Source organism: Lycium barbarum, chromosome 3, assembly GCF_019175385.1.
Source record: "Lycium barbarum isolate Lr01 chromosome 3, ASM1917538v2, whole genome shotgun sequence".
Classification (NCBI taxonomy): Eukaryota; Viridiplantae; Streptophyta; class Magnoliopsida; order Solanales; family Solanaceae; genus Lycium; species Lycium barbarum.
This window is the reverse complement of record NC_083339.1, coordinates 122504178-122530882: the sequence shown is the minus strand read 5'-3', so window position 1 is coordinate 122530882 and position 26705 is coordinate 122504178. Positions and strand designations below refer to the sequence as shown.

Genomic DNA, 26705 nt, shown 5'->3' with positions numbered 1-26705 from the left:
AACAAGCTCAATCCCAAATCCTCGTCACTTTCCAAAAGATTAAAAAGGAGATAATATGCAACAAAAGAGAAAATACGAATTGAAGTCTTTCACTCAAAAGTTAAAAAAAGGGAATATATATCAGAATCCAAAAATTGTATTATCAATCTCCTGAATGTACATTAGAGTACATGATCATAATCATGCCTAGACAATAATAAAGAATTTCAATATTAGAATTTTAGGAATATAAAATCAGTAGCTAACGATAGTTTCAAAACAGTTGACGCCGTCCAATTCCAGTGCAAACCTCTGCCTCTTCTGTTGCTGTTGGCGAGAAGAAGATGGCGGCGTCGCCTCTCCAGCCTTCTTCAGACCACCTGTTGAAGAAGAAGAAGAAGACGGTGGAGAAGCCACGGTCTTGCTACCTGATACAACAGGCCCAACCCCTTGTTGTTGTTGTTGTTGTTTTGTCTCAGTAGTGGATGCCCTATAAAGACTCAATTTTTGGCCAAAAACCTCAGCAGAGAGAGCATCAAACGAACTGAATATTGACATCATCATAGTTGGTGTTTTCTCTTTTGCTTCTAACTTGCAAATTAGGAGTAACAAATAACAAGACAAGAAAGTATATACTGATTGCTTTGTTGAGTGGTTTATGTAAGAAGTCTAAGCTGTGCGTTTCAACTTGTGTACGAAGAAAGAAGCTGCAGAAGTAAGAATATATATAGGGGGGGTGGATTGAAGAATTGGGAAGTCCTTTCCCAATTAAAATTGGAAAGATCTGGAAAGTGGAAATAGGAGAAACGAAATTTCCATTATTTGGGTTGGCGAAGGAACTTGGAAAACTAACACTCTCCTCTTAACGCGTGTTATTTGGATCTATTAATTTTTGTAAAAGACATGATGTATATCTTCTGGATTCAACTGGATATTGCCTAATTGCAATTATTAATTACGTGCTACTTGGTCTAGAAGAAAATACTAATAGAACGTTGAAACGTGTCATGTTTCTCTCTGTTTTGAGCATGAATGCGTGTGCGTGTTCTTTTACCTCTTTTTTGGAGCATGCTAAAATATTGCTAATTGCTATTGTCAAGGCAGTTTCTCGCTCTTTGAGGATAAGGTCGGACCAATTCTATATTGGTGGGGCTGACCTGATCAATAAATTATTGAGTTTGAAAGCTGTTCAAGTTGTATATGGATTATGAGGGGTCTTGTTGTCACAACCTTCAAAATTGAAGATAGCCATGATTAAAGGAGATAAGTCTCAGAATCTTGACGTTGCCCTGTTTGTTAGCAAGTGGTGAATGAAGGAGTCTTCTTCGACCCTGATTATTCAATATCTAAGACTTATTAAATCCAACCAATAAGCTTAGAGAATAACATAACGTATTTGTTACTTAACAAACCTTAGATATAATTGTAACGTGAGGTTGGTAACACCCAAGAGTGCACATAAGGCAAGCAATCATGAAACTGGGTATACGAAGGTTATCTATATTTAGATGAGTTAAGGGTAGTGATTAATTAGCTCTGATCCTATCTTGGGTACCTAAGAATAGACCACAAGGTAAATCGTGTGAAATATTCTCTTCCCAGCTTTAAAATAGTCTATACACCTATGCATCTCTTGTCAAAGAGCAATATACGTGGTTATTCCAAGTGGTCTATAGCTCTCACCCGGAGATACCAATAAACCCGATGATGAGTAGGAATAAGTGTTTTTTAATTTATAAATGTAGTGGTGCACCTCGAATATTCCTGAGAGTACTAATTTGCCTTCTCTCACTGGCACATGCAACGCGAAGAATTGCCTGACATCTTTGTCTGTTGAGATTTCAATTCCAACCTTCCATAGATGCATGGCTAGGACATAAGTTGTAGGCATTGTGTAACAAACAATTTAGATAGGACATTGTGCCGCCTAGAGTACCAAATCACCAGCAACATAACTCTGCAGAATCTATTTCTAAGTGCTTAACAAACAGATGACAAAAACAAGCACCAAAAAAGATATAGTACTCATATAACAGAACCTATGAGAGAACCAAGCGCAACAATATTTAGACATCAATTTAGTGCCTAACGCATTTGATTTCTACTGATTTGACCTATCAATTTGCTCAACAACCAACTTGCAATAAACCTGACCATTAGTGGTACGGATCATACCAACACAACAGTGAGTAATTAGTTAAATGATCCCACTCACTATGCTGCATATTAAAAGAGAAACTCCTAATCAAACAAGCTCAATCCCAAATCCTCGTCACTTTCCTCCTTTGTCTCCTCCTACAATCACACAATTAAACATACGCGATCATAATCTAGATTAAAAAATACAGCCTAATTAATTAGATCAATTGTTTATCAAATAGTATGTGTACTAATTACTACATTACGACTTTGTTACTACCTTTTTCTCCTCATCAGCGGGAGCAGCAGCGGCAGCACCACCTCCGGCAACCGGTGCAGCAGCAACAGCCACGGCTGGACCGCCACCTGTCCCGACAGTCAAGATGAAATCTTCGATGTCCCTCTTCTCAAACAGCTTGGCAAAAAGACTAGGCCAGTACGACTCCACTGATATATTTGCTGCCTTCACGACCGTAGCAATCTTCTCAGCCTGAAATTCCATATTCCATATACATGCAACAACATTAATGTAATTAAAATGTATGAAAAAGAATTGTTGTTTGATTTTTGTATGTAACAAGAGTTAATTATCGCGTCATGAAAGATGATTACCGTAATGGGAATGCCATCATCGAAGAGAAGCAAAGCAGCATAGGTACAACCGAGTTCTCCAACTGATGACATTTTTGCACGATTGATCTAACTCTCTAAATTTGGAAAGGATAAGAATAATATAGCAAAATCACTTCGATATGGAAAAGACGTTCGTATATAGAGGACTAGTGAATTAAAAGTTACGAAATATTAGGGTGTGATCAAGACTCAAGGCGTAGGTTACGCATTTCAGGTGCTACGAGTCTAACGGCTTTACTTACGAAGAGCTTTCATTACATTTTTCTTAATCTTTTTACTATCTTCAATATTTATTTGGGGAAATAACTTATATAGACAGCTCACACATCTAGCTTGCAGCCGATATAGCTCATTGTATCGTTGGTGTATAGGTAATGTATATGTTCTGTATAGCTATACAGTTTACGCATCTAGTTTGTATCATTGGTGTCTAAATAATGTATCTGTTTTGTATAGCTATATATAAACATTACATATACTCTCTATATATAATGTGTATACTTTGCATAATTATGCATTAACACACAAAACCAACTAAAATTGCTATATATATAATGTATATTTTCTGTATAGCTATATGTAATCATTACATATACTTTGTATATACCTATTATAAACACAGAATACCAACTCAAATTACGGTGTATAAATAACATATACTCCCTCTGTTTCTATTTATGAACCTATTACTATTTGGGGAGTCTACGAGGTGGTTCTTTGACCACGTTTTCGTTACAATTTTTCTAAACTATTTGAATTATAAATTACCATGACTTATAGTACTTTTTATGTAGGTTCTAAATATGTAAATTTTAACTTTACAAACTTGAAAAATCTATATCAAAATTTACGGTCAAAGTTATAAAATTTGACTCTCATCCTCCGAAAAGGTTCACATAAATTGAAAGAGGGAGTATATTTTATATAGCTATACATAGGTTGCTCAATCTATCTTTTGTTTGTTTTCAACTCTTTAGAGTGTATTTTCTTAGAATTTTGAGTTTTCAACTCTTTAGAGTGTATTTTCTTAGAATTTTGAGTATTAAGATAGATTGAGCAACCTATGTATAGCCTAGTTAACGAGTTCGGTGATTGATTGATTCTCAGTCGTAATTGTAAAACTAAATTATGTAAAAAGTAACAAACTAAAACAGGAAGCTACGCAAATCAGATTAGTAAAACCAATCAGTGAAAAGAAATCGGTATAGTCTGCACAACATCAATTAGTGATTGGTGAAAAATAGTTATAACATCACTTTCTAATTTCTACCTAACGAATGGAACATATGGGAGCAACTAGATAGGCGAAGGGTAAGGAAATGATACCTGAATGGTATCTCCAGGTAATTAATCCAGCTAGTTGCCCAACTGGTGAAAGTGTCAACGTTCCTTAGATTATGGTATTTGCAGTGTCCTTGTTGTTGAGTACTGTTTGGACTTTCAAGTGCTAATCATTTGCAACTTAAGATCAAGCAAATGCCTTCAACTATTTAGCACATATGATTAAACCATGTACTTCTTTGCAAAATGCAAATCCATTACTATTGGGAGAATTCAAGTTCGTAAGATATTTTTAACGAAATTACCTCTTAAGCTGATTACGGTTTCTAAAATTTGAAACATAAAGCTACGTATAATATTCTGATTTCGTCTAGCTACGTATAATATTCTGATTTCGTCTTTCGAGGAGTTCTGAGCTTGAATCACAAAATCCCACATGCAAGGCTCTATATCTGTCTGTTTTCTGTTCCATTCCTCAGGGTTCTTATATCCTTGAACAGAAGTCGAGCTTCTATCCCAACCTCACTGTTTGTAAGATGAAAAATACTAATCTCAGTAGGTGATTCGGCTTGACCGCCCAGTCCCCATTACCATTTCCCTTTGTTATATAAAATTCACAGAAGCGTCTTCACACGTAAATGAGGAATCATTTTCTCATTCGCGGGAAAAATACCCACCTCAAACACGGATAAGAGAGGATCCATCCAGGAATATAAATTGAAGGCTCAACCTTAATGTACTAACTAGCTATCACTTCACACAGGCACTATCCACAACAAAATTTCAGAGGGAGGTAGTTGGAACAACAAGAGAATCTATGTAGTTTTTATGGCGAAGTATTTTGGCAACGAATATCAAAAGCTTCAACCAATACCATCTGTTAAAAGAGACGATCTGATGCAGCATCAAATCGTCAACAAAGGTAATTAACTGACTCAACAAGCCAATGTTTAATAATCAGAACCATTAAGCAGCAAAATCACTTGCAGAAGTAAATCCTACATGTTTAATAAACCACACACTACTGACAGCCGACAGAACAGGATACTGCATAGCTCTCAGATAAGAAAACACATTACTAGGACAGACCTCCAAAGGTTCCAGCCTTTAATACAGCTCTAGTCCATAGCAGATTCCTAATCAAAATAAGTACATAGTTCCAATTTCTCCTTTCAAGAGGAGAACACCACTAAACAAATCTTGCATCAGCCACTGTTTGATCGTGCCTGAAATAAGACCACAACATGCAAACATTAGAAAGGTCTAAACGCATGGATAATATGAAGCATCCAGAATGTTGGTCAGGACCACCTGCAACAAGAAGAAGAAAAAAGCTATCTCCCAGATGCAAACTCAAACATTAAATACAAAAACATTGCTTAACCTGCCGTGGTGATGCCGATCGGGACCTTGATGGTGACCTAGACCTAGACCTAGACCTCGACCTTGACATTGATCTGGACACTGACCTTGACCTGGACCTGAATGCAGAGTATGAGCTCACGTGTTAAAAGGCTAAATTGAAAATAGAAAACAAAAGGCTTTATTAGTACCTATGAAAAAAATAAACATTCAAGTAATAATGCAATGTCATATACCTGGTCGACTTAACTGGAGATGCAGATCTAGACTTTGGCGGTGGTGATCTCGAAACTGAACGGGCAGGTGATCTGCTGCAGAATAAACTCCCGGTAAGACATCAAAAGAAAAAGGAATGTACATAAACGAGCTCATTTATTATCTACAACTTGATATACCTCCTACTCCTCCTTGGAGTTCTGCTTCTGCTTCTGCTCCTGCTCCTGCTACGACTTCTTGAAGGACTACCCTTGTATTCTCTTACCTAGATGAAGAGACAAAAAATGAAAGTGAGCATCAACGTAAACATACATTTTAGAAACGAAAACCCCTGCTACTACTAACTCAAGCATACACGTTCACTGGATAATTGTATCATAAAGAACCCCATAAAACCAATATTAAAAGCCACCCATTAAATTAGGAAATCATCACCATACCCCTTAAGTATGTTGAGAGATTAAGCATTGAATTTTTCAAAAAAGTGGTTGAAGGAGGAAAACCAAAATAAATTGAAGCATAAAGAAAACAAGGATAAGCAAATACCCGGATGTAGGTTCTTGTCCAAGGATTCCTGAACTCAGTATCATCAAGTTTTCTTATCTGAACGAGAAGAAAACATTTCAACCACCTTTTCCAAAGGGGCACAAAGAAATAACAAATAACCACTATCAAGCCAGTTACAGATTTAAACACTTGTGGCTGAATACTGAAAACTAACAAAACACAAGAATTCCTGACAGAGGAAAATTGTTAAGAACCGGCAAATAACCATCCTTCCAACAGATTAATGAACCAAAGAACTTAAAAAGTTTGGGAAATTTAACACTGGAAGTAGGGTGGAATCCTCAGTAATAAAAGTAGATAGCAGCGTCAAGAAGTGTATATAAACAATTAGGTAGTGAGGCAGATAAGAAACTTACAGCATACTTCATGTCTTCATAATTTGTGTAATCAACCAAGCCAAAGGTTCCTGATATGGATAAGAAAATTTAGAGCCACATACAATAAAACAGTTCACACAAGAACAAAACACAAATGTCACCAAAAAGCAATTTTCCTGAATATTCTACTCTCTTTCAAAAAATAAAAATACAACATTTGCATTTTATATTTTGCAGTCCAGTTTTGTTTGCTTAAGGCCTAACATTTGCATTTTATATTTTGCAGTCCAGTTTTGTTTGCTTAAGGCCTAATAAAGGCCCAGAGGTAAGTGCATTGAAGCATATCCTCAGCCGCACAGTCTCAGCACTTCGCTACAAACCCCAAGGGGCTAAGTTTTACGCCTCATAACCCAGCACTATCTCAAAGAGGTAAAAACTAATATTGTTGGCAAAGTGATATATTAATCATTAAGGAAACATTTTATGAATGAATAACATAGTAATTAGGAATAGATAAATAGGGAATTTAACATTAAGAAAACAATACACTAATCTGAAGAACTTTACAGCTGATATGCATTTGAATTAGAAACTTAATATGGTTTCTAAACTTGAATAGTGCGATTTTTACGCCTTGTACTCAATTGAAGTTTTCCTATTCTCTTGTTCACCTAATCAATTCTAGTTTCTCTGTAGCAGCTTTTCCTTACATTGCATGTGTAGTTAAGTTGTCTTTCCTCCTTGACAAAAAACCGCGCTTTAGTTTCACTTAAATTCTTAGCAAATTTTCTAATCTTTCTTACCTTGGAAATCAGAGTCGCTCATGCAGTTTTCACCACGATTCTAGGATTCTTGAGCATTTTGTAAAATCCACAAGTAAAAGGATCCTGTGAGATAGGTCTATTCATACCTTCACTGTCACGAGAAACTTCAGCAAAGCACACATCCCCAGCTTTCCGCATATGATCCTGACACATTTTCTAGCAGGTTACTGCAATTGCTACAGATACGGACCATCATAAACAAATATCTTGCCCATTTCACTTACCTTCAAATCTTGCCAGGAAGCGGAAGATGGAAGACCTCGAATAATAACTGTATATGCATGAAAAGGAAAAGGTTAAGAGACATCTATATGATCAAGGACAATTAATCTACAGCAATCAAGACAGGGATCTTCATGAGACATCCAAATAAATTATAGCGGAACCTCGGTAATCAGAATGTCGAGAAACGCCATAACGCGCTCCTCCACCACTGGTTCCGTAGCTGCCTCGGCGATCACTTGAAGATGATGGCCCTCTTCCTCCATGAGCAAGCTCAACCTATTATCATGCATCTAAAAAAGTCAACCACACGGAAGCTCATATTCCCTAAATAGGTCTCTGTATCTATGAATATGAGAGAATCAAGTACGAATTGTTCTTACCCTCAGCCGACAACCATCAAAATTGTAGCCATCTCTACCCCTGATGGCATCTTCTGCATCTCGAGAACTTTCAAACTAAAGAAGTAATTGACAACCAGATAAACAAAATAAAAAAATAAGTAACTCACAACCACCCAAAAAAAAAAAGTAGTAATTGGCAACAGGTGGTCAAATTTCAAACTACAGAAGACCGTATATATGTCAATATGCTAAACAAACATACCTCCACAAAACAATAGCAAGGAGGACGAGGTGGAATCTTCAACTCAATATCCAATATACGACCATACTGCAAAAAAGGAGAGGAATCAAAAAATCAGTAAGCGTATAAGTTTAAGATACACTGTTAGCAAAGACCATATGCTAAACCAGCCTATATTTCAGGACAAGACTGAACGCTTACAAATTGATGTCTCCCAACTGTTAACTCTCTATTGGGCAACCAGTATACTGGTGGTATTGACTACTTAGTGTCTATAGCCTATAGTAGCAAGTAGGGAAGAAAGCATGAACCTAAGACAGGAAAAATAAAAAAGACGGAGGATGCAGTGCAGGATAGCAAAGAAGAAGCCTCCTTCACCATCACGCTTTGTTTTCAACCATAAATTAATATTGGTACTAGTACTGCGACAGATTCTCTTAAGAGGCTACATTTGGGCTTTCTAGTTCCAAAATTTTGCAAACAAGGGGCAAATGAAAAAAATTATCCATGTATAAAGATGACATTGTAATGAAATTAAGAGTAAGAGCATAACTAGGTGCTAGAATGCATACATCTGCAATATAATCTCAAGCAAGGCCATTTTTTTGTTAAAAGAAGTATTACTTATGCATCGAAGGAACTAGAATGCATTCATCTGCAGTATAATCTCAAGCAAAGCCATTGTTTTTTGTTAATTACAAGTATAGCTTATGCATCGAAGGTTGAACCCAGAGCCCTATGAGTTAAGTACAATTGATGACTAAATTTTCCAAAAGAAAAGTAAGCCTTTGCAACTATGAGTGTTTAAATAAGTAAAAGCGACAGACCTTGTAGAATAGGTCTTCAACTTCCCATTCCTTTATATCTGCTGGAAGGTTGCCAACGTAGATTGAGCGTGAAAAACGGCCACTCATTCTCGGCAATGAAGGGATAATTCACTGCAAGACTGCAGGTAGATGAAACTTATAAACTTTTTGAGATTCCACTTAAAGCTGATGAGATATAACTAAACAATTAGAATGGATAAATTTCTATCATTCTGATTTTGACTTGACAATAACAGATTCAAGCAGAAAATTATGAAGCAAACCAAGAGAGCAATCCTCCAATTGAGCTGTGCTCCACAAGCTCCATTGCTCAAATGCTCCGTGATGCTCCAAAATAATAGATTCAAACAGAAAAATTAAACCAAGAGAGCAATCCCCAAGTTAAGCTATGTCCAAAAGTTCCATTGCTCAAATGCTCCGTGATGCTCCAAAATAATAGATTCAAACAGAAAAATTAAACCAAGAGAGCAATCCCCAAGTTAAGCTATGTTCCACAAGCTCCATTGCTCATATGCTCCAAGATGCTCCAAAGCAAAAAACTATTTGAATTAATTTTGATCTCCTCATCCACTCAATATATTTTGCAGATGATAGCTCTTCTGAGTGAGGAAGAACCTTCAACTATACACAAAACCCAAATACTCCACCCTGACTTGTCCCACTCCCCAAATACATCCCTATGTATGATTCCAAAGCTCATTTTTGTTCCAAGCGCTTGAAATCTATCATAAAGAAAGCATTTGTCATAAGATGAGGTGAGATCGTGATATACTTTATGCATTTTACCCTTTCTCAGTTTGTTTTTTAAGAGCACTGAGAAATCATCCTACAAGACATGCAATATATTCCTTTTCCATTTAGTTAACACAAAACCAGTTTAGTGCAACTGATGTCATTTCCCTGAACCCTAAGATAAGGACCAGACTTCTAAGTCACTAAATGTCAGTAAAACATTGCTTGAACTGAGGAGACGACTGCAAAGATGAGAATAGAATACGATGCAGAATATTTTCAGTGAAAAAGGATTTACTTTGGCAAATCATTGTCTAAAACATTTTTCAATATTTGGTTGGATGTAAAAATAGGTATATATGGCAATCATAAAAGATGAGGGATAGTGTTCTGGTGAAATCTTTTTAAAAATTCAAGTTGACAACAACCTTTACATATTGGCTGAAGCAAGTGATATGGGATATGATACGGAATATTCATAAAGGAAAATGACTTCCATTATTTCCACCCTTTTGGTGGAGATTTTCTATCATTCAAGTTAACCAAACAGCGGAGAATGATTTCATTGAGAAAACCATTTATTGAATAAAATGTTTGCTGCCATACCAAGCACACCCGTGAATTCCTAGGGGTGGCAAAATCAGCCCATAAAATCATGACCCGCTTATATGATTAACTCAGCCCATTTCGACCGCTTAATTCAGCCATTTAAAAACTGGGCCGAGATTGACCCATGAGAAACTTTTTATAAAAAATATTAAAAGACATTTTTTATTTGATATGTTACATATAGTCATAATATACGGAAAAAAAGATTTTTTTAGGTACTACAAATTATATGAGAAAACAAACAAAGATCTTTAAACTTAGTAAGAATTGAAGGGGTTGGGTTACAACCCGGTTTTTAGCCCGTTTCAGCCCAAGAAACTTTGGGAGGGCCCAGGTAACTTGAACCGCCCATTTATTAACTCAGCCCATTTTGACATGCCCACCCCACCCATTTTACACCCCTACCCGTGATGTTCAAGTATTTTCTTATTACACAAGTATAATTTTTCTGTTTATGACATCTTACAATTCCAATATTCCAATAATCACCTGCCGGTCTCACTCTTCCGAGCAAGTCTGATGTTATGATTGCAGTTCTCTGAAGGGAAACAATGTTCTTTGAAGCAAGAACTCCACTTATGATTAAAAAAAAAAAATACTGTTATGTAATAAAAGAAACATCACTACAAGTAAGTAGGATCAACAAAATTTAGGGCTTTTCTAGCAAAAGCCGATAATTTCGCTGAGAAATATCACCCAAACCAAAACAAACCCTGGGAATACCCGAATAAAAATATGAACCATTCTTGTACAAACAGAAAACGATCAATTCGCAACACAAGGTATCCAGCAAATACAGAAAGTGCTGTATTCGATGAACTTTTTGATAGATGTATAACTAGGGTTTCTTTCCCCGGTTATCATTTTCAGGGAATGGTAAATTAACGAATGTACCTTAAACGTAAAAACAGGGCGATGAAGAAGAATCTTAGATATTACCTGGAATCTCAATTATGGTTTGATGATGAAATTGGCGATCAGCTTCTTATCGGGTTCTCTCTCCTGGTGCTGCACTCTTCTTCTAGATGCTTCCTAATTTTAGGGCTTTTCTGCTTATAAAGCGAACAGGACTTTTACTTTAGTTTCTTTTAACCCCTCAGGTTTGGTTTACTTACACATGTTCCCTGTTCGTTATATCAGTTTCCTGTCTAAAAAATGGGTCAAGTGGTTAGTTGACCCCTTACAAAATGGTCTTTTTGCTTTGTGGAACTCTACAAAAAAAAAAAAAGTTTATGATCCTTGTGGGACCTACATATTCAAAAGAAATTGCCAACTAGCATTTGTGATTCCCTTGCAAAATAGAAGGGCCTTATTGCAATTAAAAGATTGTTGAAACAAATATAGAAAAAACGAGCACATATTTGAAACCAGCTGGTTCTTTTCCCTCCATCTGATCAAGCTTCTCAAGCAAGATGGTGTGAAAAATAGTGCCTTGCAAAAAATTCTTGTTTTAGTTTGATAGATTTCTGGGTAAGTATTATATTCTTTCAAATTTTGTTTTGTGATTATATCAAGCTTCTCAAACTCATGGTGTCAAAAAAATAGATATTTTGCAAAAGATTCTTGTTTTGAATTGATAGATTTCTGGCTAAGTGATGTATTCTTTGAAGTTTATTTTTGTGTTTATTTTGGGGGTGAAATTCAAAAAATGGAGGAACCATAGAAGTAGAAGATACACCAGAAAAGAGATTTGATAGTTGATGTAGGAGATTTGTGTATTTAAACATAGGAGATATTAGTAGAAGCAGAGGAGATATGTGTATTTTAGTAGTAGATAAACAAGATAAGAGATTTGATTATTGAAGCAAAAGATTTGTGTAATAACGTAGGAGATCTAAGGTCAAAACACAAGAGATTTGGGTGTTGAAGTTGAAGATGAACAAGAAAAGAGATCTAATGACTTAAGCAAAAGATTTATATCAACACTAAGAGTTTTTTTTAAGATGCAAGATATTGGTATTAATTAATTTTTTATTTTTATTTTTGTTTTGCAGGTGATCATCTATAAGTAACAATGGCAAATCTGATTATTTACATTGAGCTTGAACTCAAGGAGGAAAAATATTTTAGGGTGATTAATTATTGTCAAAGAATATGTTATAATGAGTTGGTAGAAGTATTATGTCAACGATGCAAGATAACATGTGATTCGGGCAACATTAGTTTGAGTTATAAGCCTATGATTTTGGATAAAACTTGGCAAGAGACACCATATGTTCCATTAGAGGATGATTTTGACTTAAAATCCTATTTTATTATTGTTGATGAACGAGGTGCTAGGCCCACACTGAAAGTGTGTTTACTTGAGGATGGGAAGAGAATAGAAAAGACAAGTGCAGTAAGTTGTGAAAGTGGTGAAATACATGTTCTTGTGGGAAGTAATGGGTGTAACGTGATCCAAGAGCATTATAGTCCTATATTTGTGGAAGAAGAACAACCAGTTGATAAGTTTGTTGAACTTCACTTAGAGTAGAATGTTATTCAAGAGCATTATAGTCCAATTTTTGTGGAAGAAGAAGAACAACCAATTGATAAGTTTGTCGAACGTCAATTGGAGCAGAATGCGATCCAAGAGCATTATAGTCCTATTTTTGTGGAAGAAGAACAACCAATTGATAAGTTTGCCGAACGTTAATTGGAGCAGAATGTGACCTCCGATTATCAAGTTGTTGATGATGAAACAGTGTATACGGAAGGGGGCTATCCTATGGCAGATGTGGCTTGGGATGAAAACTTTACAACCATGCCGAACGACGAGTGTCGCAACGAAGGTAAATTTAGTGATCTTTCTGACCTTCATTTTAGGCAAATATTTGCAGACAAAAAGACAGTTTTGAGGAAGTTAAGAAAAATTGCTCTTACTGCTAAGTTTCAAATGAAGACAAAGAAGTCTAATCCTAAGTTGGTTTTTGTAAAATGCATTGTTGAAAAGTGCACTTGGTGCGTACGTGTTATAAAGTTGGCAAATTCGACGCGCTTTGTTGTCAAAAGGTATTGTGGTGAACATAATTGTGGTATCAAAAGTGCGCCAAAATACCATAAACAAGCTACATCTGACTTGATTGCAAACATGATGCGCAAAAATTTTGATACATCAGGACACGGGCCAATACCAAAAGAGAGAAAAACTTTAGTATATAATGAAATTGGATGTGAAGTAAGTTACTGGAAAGCTTGGAAAGCAAGACAAAAAGCCCTAGCTATCATAAGTGGTACCCCTGAAGAAGGTTATTCATTGTTACCGGGGTACTTGCATATATTGGAGCAAACAAATTCGGGTTCGAGGCCAGACTTAAAGTTAGATGAGGATAACAACTTCAAATATTGCTTTCTTGCTTATGGAACAACTATAGAAGGATTTTCTCATATGAGGAAAGTAATTTCTGTAGATAGGACATTCTCGACTGGAAGATATGGTGGTGTACTTATCTCAGCATGTGCACAGGATGGTAATCATCATATTTTTCCAATTGCATTTGCTATTGTTGACTCGGAGAATGATAACTCATGGACGTATTTTTTCACGAAGCTTGCTGAATGTATTCCTGATAGTGATGATTTGTGCATTTTATCAGACAAACATGTAAGCATAAAGAATGTTGTTACTGATGTGTACAAGCTTGCACATCACGGATTTTGCATGTATCATATTACTATGAATTTGCGGTCCAAGTATGGTGATTGTGACATTCTTTATAATTTTCAAGAAGCTGCAAAAACATACACATTGGATGAGTTTTCTGTTTATTTTGATGCAATAATGAAATCAAGTGTGGAAGCTGGTTGGTATCTTGAAAATGATATTGGGTTTGAGAAATGGGCGAGAGCCTATTTTCCTGGAAATAGATACAATTTGATGACAACAAATATTTCAGAATCACTCAACGCAGTTTTAAAGGTTCAAAGAAGTTGGCCTATTGTTTCTGTACTCAAAGCTATCCAAGATAATATGACCAAGTGGTACGTTGAATGCAGCGGCAGAGCTCAAAATAACATTCATTTCTTAACCCCTAAAGCTGAGGGGTTGGTTCGGGATCACTATGTTGCCTCTTGTTTGCTAGCTCCTACCCGTTTAAACGAACATGAGTTTCATGTACGTGGTGATATAGATTGTTTGGGTAATCTGGAGCATAAAACATGTACTTACAAGGTTTTTCAAATGGATAAACTCCTATGTGAGCACGCGATAGCAGTTTTGAAACTAACCCCAGGCCAAGACATATGGGAGGAGATATATAAACTGTGTGATTCTAAGTACCTGAATGATACGTGGAAAAAATCTCGGGATAGAACAATTTATCCTGTTCCTTATCCAAAAACATGGATGAGACAATCAGAGGAACAAAGAGTGGTTCATCATCCTTCCATAAAAATGCCTATAGGTTGCAAGAGACAGAATCGTGCTCCTTCAGTTGGCGAGAATCCAAAGAGGAAGAAGCAACAAAAAAGTTGTTCAATATGCAGGCAAACGGGTCACTATAAGACAAAGTGCCCTAGAAGATAACTGATGATACATTTTAATCTGAAGACTGCTCTCTTTTGTGGTTTACTTGTCTCTTATGTTATAAGGATTCTATCTCTTTTGTGGTTTACTTGTCTCTTATGCTATAAGGATTCTATCTCTTTTGTGGTTTACTAGTTTACTTGCAGTTTACTGTTTTATCTCTTATTCTCAACTTAGATCTCTTGCAGTTTACTGTTTAATCTCTTATGCACAATTAAATATCTCTTAAGACCATGGCTTATATCTCTCGCATTATATTTAGTGATAGCATTTTATAAAATTTATTATTTCTTAATTCAAGCTCAACTTATATCATAACACTTCTTAATCTCTCGTGAAATAATAAGCGGGATTATTTTATTGGGCTATCACTCGTCCTAACTATCAACTTGCAATCTTAATCTCTTATGCACATACAATAATCTCTTATGCACAATTAAACATCTCTTAAGACCATGGCTTATAGCTCTCGCGTTATATTTAGTGATAGCATTTTATAAACTTTATTATTTCTTAATTCAAGCTCAACTTATATCATAACACTTCTTAATCTCTCGTGAAATAATAAGCGGGATTATTTTATTGGGCTATCACTCGTCCTAACTATCTACTTACAATCCTAATCTCTTATGCACATACAATAATCTCTTATGCACAATTAAACATCTCTTAAGACCATGGCTTATATCTCTCGTGTTATATTTAGTGATCGCATTTTATAAACTTTATTATTTCTTAATTCAAGCTCAACTTATATCACAACACTTCTTAATCTTTCGTGAAATAATGAGCGGGATTATTTTATTGGGCCATCACTCATCCTAACTGTTGACACCCAATTTTGTACCACCTTTTCTCCAAAATACCTATTTTTCACTTCTAATATTTTGGCAACTTTAAAAAATAATTATTTGCATTTTTACTATAATTAGCTTTATTAATACTGGCATTTCATTATCCTGTCATTATCTTTTACTACCGTCATTACTACCATTATTATTATTATTATTATTATTATTATTATTATTATTTTGTTACTATTATTATTATTACTAGTATTATCATAATTATCATTTCAGCACTTTTTACCATCTTACGCACACGCATCGCATTTATCTTCGCATAATTAGATAACAGCATTTACTTACTGTTGAATTTCAAATATTATTGCACTGCTATTATGACGGCATATAATTTATTATCCGAGTATTAGTATCACATTTTATATTAAGTAATTTAAATTGGTCTTTTGTTTAAATGTAGTGGCCCAATCAACTCATAAACATTTTTGATCAGCCCATATTTTGATCTCAATTTTTAGACCAGTCCATGTTTTATTGCACTAGCCCATTTATTTAATACCCAGTCCAAAAGAAATTGACCCAGTCCACAAAGGACCGGGTCCAGCCCATTCCCGTTTCAAGATAAGGGAAACCCTAGGTTTTCCCTTCATTTCTTTCCCCCCCCCCCCTCCGCCGCTCACCCGATCCACTCCTCTCTTTCATCGTCATCGTCATCCCCTCTCCACCATGCCCTGTCCCCCACGCTCCTCTGTCCCTTCCACTTTCTCCTGTCCCCCCGCTCCTCTCTCTCTTCCTCAACACGAAAACCCTAGCCCCAAATCCTAAAAAATCTAGCTATAAATAATCGTTCCTAGAATGAAAAGTGGTCTTCTTTTTGATTGACGAAAATCCCATAAAAGAAAGAGTTGTTAGCCGCAGAAATTCCTTAAAAGAAAAGTTCTTGAATTGCCATTTTTTTTTTCTGGAAAACATAAGCCCTTTAACTGTTCCAGCAATCCCCCATAGAAAATATTAGTTCTTTAGCAGTATTTGTTTGACATCGAGTTGAAAACCACACCATTTTTGTGTTCTGTGTTTTTGCCCTTGGCATCGTTTTGTATTCGTGGATGTGCAAATTCAGAATTCATAGTGTTTTCTAGGTAGATTTGAAGCATTCGAGGTAGATATCGAAACCCCGCGCCTCACTTCGTTGCACCCGAAGCAGGTAAATTTCCTACCTTCGATTTATTTTAGCGTTTGTTTGAGTGCCCTGAATTGTCTAGGTGATTCGCCTGTTTAGTTGTGTGTCATCCCGTCTGTAGTTATGTTAGTGTTATAAAGCATGTTTGATCCTGTTTAGTTTAGCCCTTTTTTTGGGATCATATTGGCTTTATATGAAAGTCTAGATTAACCTCGTGCTTTGAGTTTGCATCTGCTGGAATATCACTGGATTAATCATACATTGGTTTAGATTGGGTGACCTGTTAATCGTATCTGTTAAGCTTGTCGAGGGAACCCCACATATATGAAAGGGCTTGACACAATGCATAAAGTCTGGCATGCTATTTTATTAGATTAGTATATTTAGATTAAATTAGTTGTATCTAACCATGTATCATGCCCAGCTTGCTAGTATATTCGATATTAACTTGCCTTCCAACATGTTTGATTCATTGCTCGACTCAATCATCAGATTAGTGTTATGTTATTTTCCAATTTAGTTTCAACCTTGCTTTGAGATTTTCTGTCGTGTGTTTAAACAGTTTTACATTCTCAGTGTGGTTTGATTCAATTTAAACCTGTCCAGGATTGCTTAGTTCACTCGTTTTCAAGTTTGTGTTTAAATTGTGGAGTGTAGTTTGTATTTGTGATTGTGGAAAAACTGTGAGCCATCATGTATCTAGCGTAAGGGCTGCTTGCTAATGGACTAGTTGATTTTACGAGATACGCCACATCTCGGCCTAATTTAAGTTCGAACTGGAAGTTTGTCAGCTAAAAAATGATCAGTGATATGTCAAACTATAGCGTGATACTGTATGTTTAAAGTACTAATTAAAAGGCAAAATCTGAGTCATTTAGATTAGGTCGGATGTCTTTAAGGTTGTTTATTATGATATTTGGGTAAAGATGCTCAGATTTGATTATGAGCTAATATGATAAACCTGCTTCAAGTTAGATATGGGTGTTTGTTAGCTAGAGCATTCCGTGAATATGCTAAATATGATATAACCAAAATGGTCCTTGGTATGATCTCCTCTATGCAAGCATTCTTTTAAAAAAAAAACAAAAAAAAAAACAAAACATAACCAGCCCTTTGTAAAGGGTATCACATCAGTCCGTTTAGTTTATTAAGAGTTGAGCAATTGTCAAGTTTAACTGTTGATTACATTCATGTATGAAAGTGTATCGGAGGACTGGTAGGAAGGTATCATTAGTTTCAGCTGTGTCTTTGCCTCTGTTTGGAATCCTGGGATTTTGCACGAACCTTTATGTTTGTGTGGTGTTTTACATCTACGCTTGTCTGAAATTACTTCACCACCATGCGTTTGGCCAGTTGTTACTATCTTTGAGTTGCAAGTTGAGGCCCCGTTAGTGCATTGTTTGGTGATTCTTGAAGCAGTAGCTATTGCTTTGGGTAGCCTATTGCTGCTACATTTCTTGCTTAGACACTACTTGTCTTAAGTTGTCTTTTCCTAAACAGCTGCTACGATTTTGTTTGGTATCTAGGTCTAAACTATTCAGCGATATGAAATAAACCACATGGGTTTCTGTCGTTTCTTTATCATTGTCTTATTTGGGTTTGAATATTCTCTCTAATTATCCTACTGTTGTGTTATGTGCTAATTCAATTTATGAGCGTAGTTCCTTTCCTTATGCTTTAGTCCTTTATTATATACTGATTCCTTTTCTCTCATTTTTATGCATGGCCATCGCATACGGGACCGAGGGACTCTTCCTTCTTCCACATTCAGTGTTGGGCTAAAAGCCCAACAAAATCTCCTCCGTGTCCAGCCCCATCCGTAGCAGTTTGTGAAATTTCTGCTGGGCCGAAGCCCAACAGCAGCAGCAGCAGCAGTCCCTCAAAAGTGGGCTGGCCCATTTGATAATATTGCCCCTTTCATTTTATTTTTGCGCACATTAATTTGTATTATTTGACTAACCCTTTTTTAGTATAGATAAAACCTGATGAATTAGTAGGTTTAGTTTAGGAATGGGTAGTTATCTTAAGAAAAGAACTAAAGAATATTTTGTAAACATCTTTTAAGGTTATCCAAATTATGCATACTTTTAGTCGAATGTAGTTAATAAAACATAATTTTGTTTATTCTAAAAAATACAAAGTCAATTAGTACCTCCTCATTTGGTCGTTTTAAATATTTATCAAAAACACGGCATAAATTCGCATTTTTTCTTTTGCTTATATGCATATTATCATATCTCACAAATCTTATTTTTGAATAGGATTATTACACTTTCATTTGAAGCAATAGCAACACTTATAAGCTTTATTTTAATCACATTTTAAAGCTTCCTCTTTTTATATACAAGTAATCACAAGCCTTATTTTATATATAGCATTATCATATACAAATGTTTAAATCTTAATAACATAAGCATTATTTTAAATAGCATTTAAAATCATATTTTACGCAAGTCATTATTTTCTGTAAATCTTATTTTTTAAACAATATTATTACATTCTCCTTTAGAAATTTTAACCATATCTCTTAGCCGTTTTTCTTAAAATTTAAACCCTACATTTGCATCTTTAGCTTTAATTAATTAACTTAAGTTTGGCCGGATAACCGTAAGTTAACGGATTCTAAAGGATGCCTAACCCCTTCCCTTAAGGATAATGTAGAACCCTTACCTAGAATCACATTGGTTAAGCAGGCTATTAACGGAGGTTTAATTAGTTTTACCTTAGTTAATAAATTAGGTGTCCTAATTCACCGTAAAAATCAATTAGGTGGAGACTTCTTAAAACAAAGCAATTTAGGAATCTCCAATATGTTGTAATCCGCTCTAACCCCGGTTAAAATGGGGTATAACACTAACTATCAACTTGAAATCTTAATCTCTTATGCACATACAATAATCTCTTATGCACATATAATAATCTCTTCTGCACAATTAAACATCTCTTAAGACCATGGCTTCGATCTCTCGTGTTATATTTAGTGATAGCATTTTATAAACTTTATTATTTCTTAATTCAAGCTCAACTTATATCATAACACTTCTTAATCTCTCACAAAATAATAAGCGGGATTATTTTATTGGGCCATCACTTGTCCTAACTATCAACTTGCAATCTTAATCTCTTATGTACATACAATAATCTCTTAAGACCATGGCTTAGATCTCACGCATTATATTTAGTGATAGCATTTTATAAACTTTATTATTTCTTAATTCAAGCTCAACTCATATCATAACACTTCTTAATCTCTTGTGAAATAATAAGCGGGATTATTTTATTGGGCCATCACTCCTCCTAACTATCAACTTGCAATCTTAATCTTTTATGCACATACAATAATCTCTTATGCACATACAATAATCTCTTATGCACAATTAAACATCTCTTAAGACCATGGCTTAGATCTCTAGCGTTATATTTAGTGATAGCATTTTATAAACTTTATTATTTCTTAATTCAAGCTCAACTTATATCATAACACCTCTTAATCTCTCGTGAAATAATAAGCGGGATTATTTTATTGGTCTATCACTCGTGCTATCTATCAACTTGCAATCTTAATCTTTTATGCACATACAACAATCTCTTATGCACATACAATAATCTCTTATGCACAATTAAACATCTCTTAAGACCATGGCTTAGATCTCTAGCGTTATATTTAGTGATAGCATTTTATAAACTTTATTATTTCTTAATTCAAGCTCAACTTATATCATAACACCTCTTAATCTCTCGTGAAATAATAAGCGGGATTATTTTATTGGTCTATCACTCGTGCTATCTATCAACTTGCAATCTTAATCTTTTATGCACATACAATAATCTCTTATGCACATACAATAATCTCTTATGCACAATTAAACATCTCTTAAGACCATGGCTTAGATCTCTAGCGTTATATTTAGTGATAGCATTTTATAAACTTTATTATTTCTTAATTCAAGCTCAACTTATATCATAACACCTCTTAATCTCTCGTGAAATAATAAGCGGGATTATTTTATTGGTCTATCACTCGTGCTATCTATCAACTTGCAATCTTAATCTTTTATGCACATACAATAATCTCTTATGCACAATTAAACATCTCTTAAGACCATGGCTTAGATCTCTAGCGTTATATTTAGTGATAACATTTTATAAACTTTATTATTTCTTAATTCAAGCTCAACTTATATCATAACACCTCTTAATCTCTCGTGAAATAATAAGCGGGATTATTTTATTGGTCTATCACTCGTGCTATCTATCAACTTGCAATCTTAATCTTTTATGCACATACAATAATCTCTTATGCACATACAATAATCTCTTATGCACAATTAAACATCTCTTAAGACCATGGCTTAGATCTCTAGCGTTATATTTAGTGATAGCATTTTATAAACTTTATTATTTCTTAATTCAAGCTCAACTTATATCATAACACTTCTTATGTGGTGGTATGGTATGAGAGGTGTCATCTCAGTTTAGATGTGTGGCCTAGTTCAGTTCTAGCGTGGGAAGAAGGTTTTGACTTCGAAAGGGTTGTGATAGCATGCGTGGCACATGTGAACTTAGGGAAGACAATGATTTCGCAATGGCTAAGTTTTTATTATTGGTATGCGAGGACGAGAGTGAGTCCGGTAGGGATTACCAGATTCGACGAGTATAGTGATTGCGTGTGGTAGATAAGAGGAGTTGAGAGTTAGTACTAACATGATGATATTGTGAGGGAGCATGGAGAATTCGAATTCTTAAGGGGATTGGTATTGGTACTTGTTGTGTACATGGAATTAAGTCGTGATAAAGAGGATTTGGATGGAAACTTCTTGGGCACTAAGAAGGAAATAAATGGTATTTGGCATGCCTATGAGAATGTGTTTGTGACTGTTATGAGAGTGAGATTCTAGTAACCAAGCAACTGTTAGGAGTTATATCCAGTATCGGATTGAGGCCGAGAGCCTTTGTGCTTGTTGTGTGGCTTCAGTGAGTTTTGTTATTTATCAATGTTGTTATCCTGTTGAGTTGATGGTATAGACGCTCGAATGGATAGGTGTGTTTAGGTTCGACAATGGGGACGTTCTAATTTAGTGAATCAGAGATGACGCTTAAACCTATTTGAGTTATCTAGATCATTTTGGAATTCAAAATAAGGAATGTAATAAGGGAACCTCGGTAGAGGAAAGTGGGTCATTGTAGACCAAGTATATGCTTTGTTGGATTTAAAGTTTAGTAGGTTTAGACTCCGATGCATTGAAAGGTAACTCTAATGTGTAAAATGTGTGGTGTGATTCTATCTCCAAGGTTGGTTCGGTAGTGTGCAAGACTTATGATTTGCGGTAATCGATTTAGTGGCTTTGAGAATTGGTTAGTGTTAGTCGAGAGTGGCAAGAATTAGGTGCGCCCTTGGGAGTAATCCAGTCTATTTGAACAGTGGTATTGTTGTCTAATATGGAATAGACGAGCTTGTGGTTGTTGTGTGATTTTGGGAAAGTAAGTTTACAGAATGGGTAAGTGATAAGATGTTATGACTAGTGGCTAAGTGAGAAGTGAGATTTCAGATAACCGACATGTTGAATTTATAAGAAGTGGCTTGTGTGGTACCCCTTTGGATAGTTAAATTTGTAGTGAATGAGTTAGTGTATGCATTAGAGAAAATATTTGTAGAAATTCTTAGTATGTTATGGCTATCAGTGTTTTCGAGATGGGATCGGGTTGTGCTAAGTGATTTATGTTATGAACAACATTGACGGAATGACTTTGGATATGATGGATCCGAAGTGATTATGCTTGTTAGCGCGAGGGATTATGAGATTTTGATGCTTTCGAAAGTACTATGGGTTATTCAGGTATTACAATGGAAAGTGTGATAGTTAAAGGATTGATTTATGAGTACATATGTCCTTAGTGTCGAAAAATTTGGGTTGTACGAAGTATGCATATTGGGTAATGTTAAGGAATTCGAGGTTGCATTCGCAAGATTTAGTTATCCGGTTCCTTGAGAACAATTTGGATAAGTTTCAGCTTTTAAAGCCGAGAGCGATAACTTATGGTTTGCTATGCACAGTAAGAGTGTGATGGGTTTCGGATCTTGGAATCAGTTGTGTGATTACTGATATATTCTGGAATGGTGCGTTCATTGTGGATCATTATGGTTTGAATGGAACCGGTTAAATCGAGGTTGTAACTCCAAGAGAACTGATGGGTTCCAAGTAAATCAATTTATGTATGTGATAAGGAACGCATGATTTTTGAGGTTTGTTGTTAGTAGTCCTTGTGGTATCTCACTAGAGTCAACCTTCGGTTAGTACAATGGGTTGTAATGATAATGGTTGTGCTTCAGAAAGATTCTAGGATTGCGATAAGGGTCCGTTCTGATCATTGGATGTTGGTACGTCCTGCTCTATGCGGTACTCGATGGTAAGTTCCTAGATAAGTGATTGAAAAGCTAAGGAGACTTAAGACTGACCAAGTTGGCTACGAGGAAGATAAGTTCCAATGAAATAGCTTAGAGTTTTCTGGAAGGTTTAGGATTCTCTTTTGGGGAAGAGTAAGTCGTGGTTTCGGTTTGTATTGTGTACTTCTAAGAAATTATAATTCAAGGAACGACTTGGAAAAAGGGTAAATCAAAAGGATTAGCTAGCTCGGAATATCTTATCAGATAAGAGTGTTTTATGATTTAGTTATGCCTAAAGGTTTGTGTCATTCGATTTATGTATATGAGATCCCTGTTTGTTTTAGAGGTATAGTAATTGGGTCTTTCGGCTGAGTGCGAGCGAGTTGCGATTTGGGTTTGCTTCTTGTTGTAAGAGCTTCATGTTGGTTGGGATATGATTTCCTTGGTTACCGTAAGCATGTCCTACTCTCTTTCTTCGCTTTCGAGGACGAGCGATTATTTAATTGGTATCTGATGTAACGATCCGTTTTATCGTTACCGTGATTATTCCATTTTTGCCCTCGTTGACCCGTTTCTGAGTCTCGTTAGAACTATTTAGACCCGTGGAAATAGTTGGCATAACTTCCTAGGCAACGTTTTGGGCTTTAGAATGTTTTCCAGAAAAATTTGGCTTTAAGCGAAAATCGTTTGACCGGGAGATGACTTTTGGGCAAATTGACTTTTTTCGGAAATCCGTTAATTCTGAGAGGTCCGGATAATCATTTGTGATTGATTGGCGGGTTTGGTTCGGTTCCTAATGCACTCAGTTGCGTTTTGAGACTTGGGTTGGAAAGTTGATATTTAGGCCATCAGGGGTTGACTTGTTCATTGAAGCCTCCGTTGGAAATTTCGAGACCACGAGTGCGTTCGTAGAGCGTTTTTATGTATATCTGCATATTTGATTTGTGTTCGAGAGGTTCCGGGATTATTCCGGGTGTCGTTTTCAAGTTTGGAAGACACCAGATTTTCGGGTGTCTAGTGTGACCGCCGCAACCGTAAGGATGACCGCCGCTGCGGTACTGCGGTAAAGGTTACCGCCGTAGCGGTCGACGAGCAGTTTTTATGTTTTAAAGCCTCTAAAAACTCTTATTTCCTGCCATAACTTCTATTATATTTTCTTACCACCTTGGAGGCAACTTGAGGGGCTAATGGTCAGATTTATCTTGGAAGTAAGCTCCCTAATCCTAATCTCTTCCATTTCCCTTCCTAAGTAAGAATCCATGCTAGAAATTCCTAGAAGCTTAAGACTAAAAGAGGGCTTATAAGGGATTTTCTTGAAAAGGTTCTCAAAACGAAATGGCTTCCCAGATTGTGAATAAATGATGTTAATGTTACTATTTATACTAGATAATGATATATCTAGGCTTATTAACTAATAATCTTCCATTCTAGAGTTGAAATTCTTGAATTAAAGTTAGGGTTCTTGGACCCAAATTTGGGGGTTTTCATATAAATGATGATTTTGAGAATTAATTGAGTATTCCTATGATTAAATTAATAGGTTTTGACCTTTTAGTATTGAATTTGGTATTTTGGTCATAAAATTCTCGTTTTGCCCTTGGAGCCCCTTTTTCCTAAATTAAGGGTTGGAATTTGACCCGAATAGAAAGTAGCCAATATGGATATCATTATTCCTAGTTTCTTACATAGAATTCATATGTGATAGAGTTTGATTATTTGGAGATGTTCGTGGCACCTGTTCGGTTGCTAGGTAGGTTATGGCTTTCCCTTTCGGTAGACTCCGGTTAGTTTCATATATTCATGTATTAGAAGAAACGGAGAATGCATGTATAGGAATTGGAGAATTGGGATGGAATCTTAGGATGGTATTTTTGTGTGATTTGTGTGTTCGGGCTTTTGCCTTATAGATTCTTTAGGTTGTTTGATGTGGTTTTTCTTTAATATCGGTGGTTATATGTGACTTGGAAGTAGCGGGTGAAACCTATTGTTGTGTCTAATGATGAGAAATTCCCGTAATATGTGATTTTTGTGTTATACCATTAATAGTGAACCTAGTTGATAATTGGGAGGATAAAATACACCAACGACTGTGATTGAGTTCTAAAAAGAGTTGTGACGAATAATTGTGAGTGTAAGGTGAGATTACTTGTTCTAAACTAATAGGATAATTTAAGGAAGTGATAATAATGTATATCGATTGATTGACCTATTGTGTGTTGGGACTAGGCACCCCGTTGTGTTGTGCTTGACAGTTCTTTTGTGTTGGCTCGATGCCATACGTTGTTGATAGAGATTAGATCTCGTTATCCGTCATAGTTTAGATATATTATTGGCATACTCACTGTGGTATTTGTGGTTCAGATATATTTTTGGCATACCTACTGTTAGTATTGTGATATGATACATTGTTGGCGTACCCCATTGTTAGTACTTGTGATATTAAACTTGGTTGTTGATGTTGATACATGTGTTGCATACATCCTCACTCATTCATGATGCATGGCCAATACCCAGTGATGATCCGGTATCGTTGATTGGCATACCCGTCATTGGTATTGTGATATGATATTTAGTTGGCATACCCACTGTTGGTATTATGATATGATACATTATTGGCATACCCCATTATTGGTACTTGTGATATTAAACCTGATTGTTGATGATTGACATATGCATTGCACGCATTCTCTCATATTCATGCATGGCTGATACCCAGTGATGATCCGGTATCGTTGATTGAGCGAAACTGATATTTGATAAACTCTTCTACTTGAGTGACTGTGAGAAAGACGATGTCCGAAGATGCATTCCGGAATCGTTGATTTTATGAAACTGATATTTTGATGAACTCTTTTACTTGAGTGATTGTGAGAAGGCCGATGTCCGAGGTTTAATTCCTGAATCATTGATTGTGTGAAACTGATATTTGACAGACTCTTTTATTTGATTGACTGTGAGGAGGACGATGTCTGATGAGCTATTTCAGGCATCTTTGTTGCATGGTTGATTCCGATGTTATCCCGGAATCGTTGTTAGTGCATGGACTCGGCGGGTCCCCCAAAGTGGTGCCGCTGAGACTCCCCCTGTGAGCAATTAGCCAGGGTACCGTCTGTCTGTTGGGCAAAGATCCGGGACGGATGACACTTAGACTTCGCGAGTCACACTGAGTTGTGCTACTGAGACGTTGATATTTTCGTCCGGAGTACATGTGTACACCTCATTTGCATGGCATGGCATTACATTGTATTCATACATCTTGCATTGCATTGCATTATGGCTTGTTTGAGATGATTTGATGTTTGCTTGTGGTGAATGGATTCAGATTGATTTATTCAAACTCGGCACATTTTGGGATTAGATGCTTTTCTTAGACAATGACATGTACTTGGATCTGGATTTATTGATCGAACTTGTTGAGGTATCCCACAGACCGTCCGTAAGATCAATTATATGTTTGGTCTCTATGTGATGCAGGATAACGAGTGTCTGAATGATAAGTTGACTACTAGACTGAAACGATCGACTTAATGATATGTGAGT

The 26705-nt window shown here is 36.0% G+C and overlaps 4 protein-coding genes across 6 annotated transcripts; 1 reads left to right on the top strand and 3 right to left on the bottom strand.

The window, feature by feature from the left end:
• Positions 1–118: 118 nt before the first annotated feature.
• LOC132632162 (uncharacterized) lies at positions 119–888 on the bottom strand. Its single transcript, XM_060348004.1, has one exon. It carries the CDS (start codon positions 541–543, stop codon positions 235–237), a length of 309 nt encoding a protein of 102 aa, XP_060203987.1. The 5' UTR covers positions 544–888; the 3' UTR covers positions 119–234.
• A 1096-nt stretch (positions 889–1984) lies between these two features.
• On the bottom strand, positions 1985–4717 carry LOC132632161 (large ribosomal subunit protein P1-like). The gene is made up of 4 exons (XM_060348003.1): positions 4078–4717; positions 2731–2825; positions 2399–2608; positions 1985–2274 (listed from the first exon to the last, which is right to left on the bottom strand). The coding sequence occupies exons 2-4, from the start codon at positions 2800–2802 to the stop codon at positions 2221–2223; spliced, it is 336 nt and encodes a 111-aa protein (XP_060203986.1). The 5' UTR covers positions 2803–2825; positions 4078–4717; the 3' UTR covers positions 1985–2220.
• A 135-nt stretch (positions 4718–4852) lies between these two features.
• LOC132632160 (serine/arginine-rich splicing factor SR34A) lies at positions 4853–11379 on the bottom strand. Of its 3 annotated transcripts, XM_060348001.1 has the most exons (14): positions 11233–11370; positions 9216–9674; positions 8953–9071; positions 8147–8212; positions 7924–7998; positions 7705–7819; positions 7543–7589; positions 7405–7462; positions 6534–6583; positions 6157–6213; positions 5790–5875; positions 5631–5705; positions 5417–5513; positions 4853–5258 (listed from the first exon to the last, which is right to left on the bottom strand). In XM_060348001.1, exons 3-14 carry the CDS (start codon positions 9037–9039, stop codon positions 5238–5240), a joined length of 834 nt encoding a protein of 277 aa, XP_060203984.1. In that variant the 5' UTR covers positions 9040–9071; positions 9216–9674; positions 11233–11370; the 3' UTR covers positions 4853–5237. The 3 variants fall into 3 exon arrangements, with proteins under 3 accessions (XP_060203984.1, XP_060203983.1, XP_060203985.1); XM_060348000.1 differs by lacking the exon at positions 9216–9674 and having other exon boundaries at positions 11233–11379; XM_060348002.1 differs by lacking the exon at positions 9216–9674 and having other exon boundaries at positions 5631–5702; positions 11233–11379.
• A 3-nt stretch (positions 11380–11382) lies between these two features.
• Positions 11383–14797, top strand: LOC132631243 (uncharacterized). Its single transcript, XM_060346844.1, has 2 exons — positions 11383–11763; positions 12288–14797. The coding sequence occupies exon 2, from the start codon at positions 13001–13003 to the stop codon at positions 14795–14797; it is 1797 nt and encodes a 598-aa protein (XP_060202827.1). The 5' UTR covers positions 11383–11763; positions 12288–13000.
• The last annotated feature ends 11908 nt before the right edge of the window (positions 14798–26705 follow it).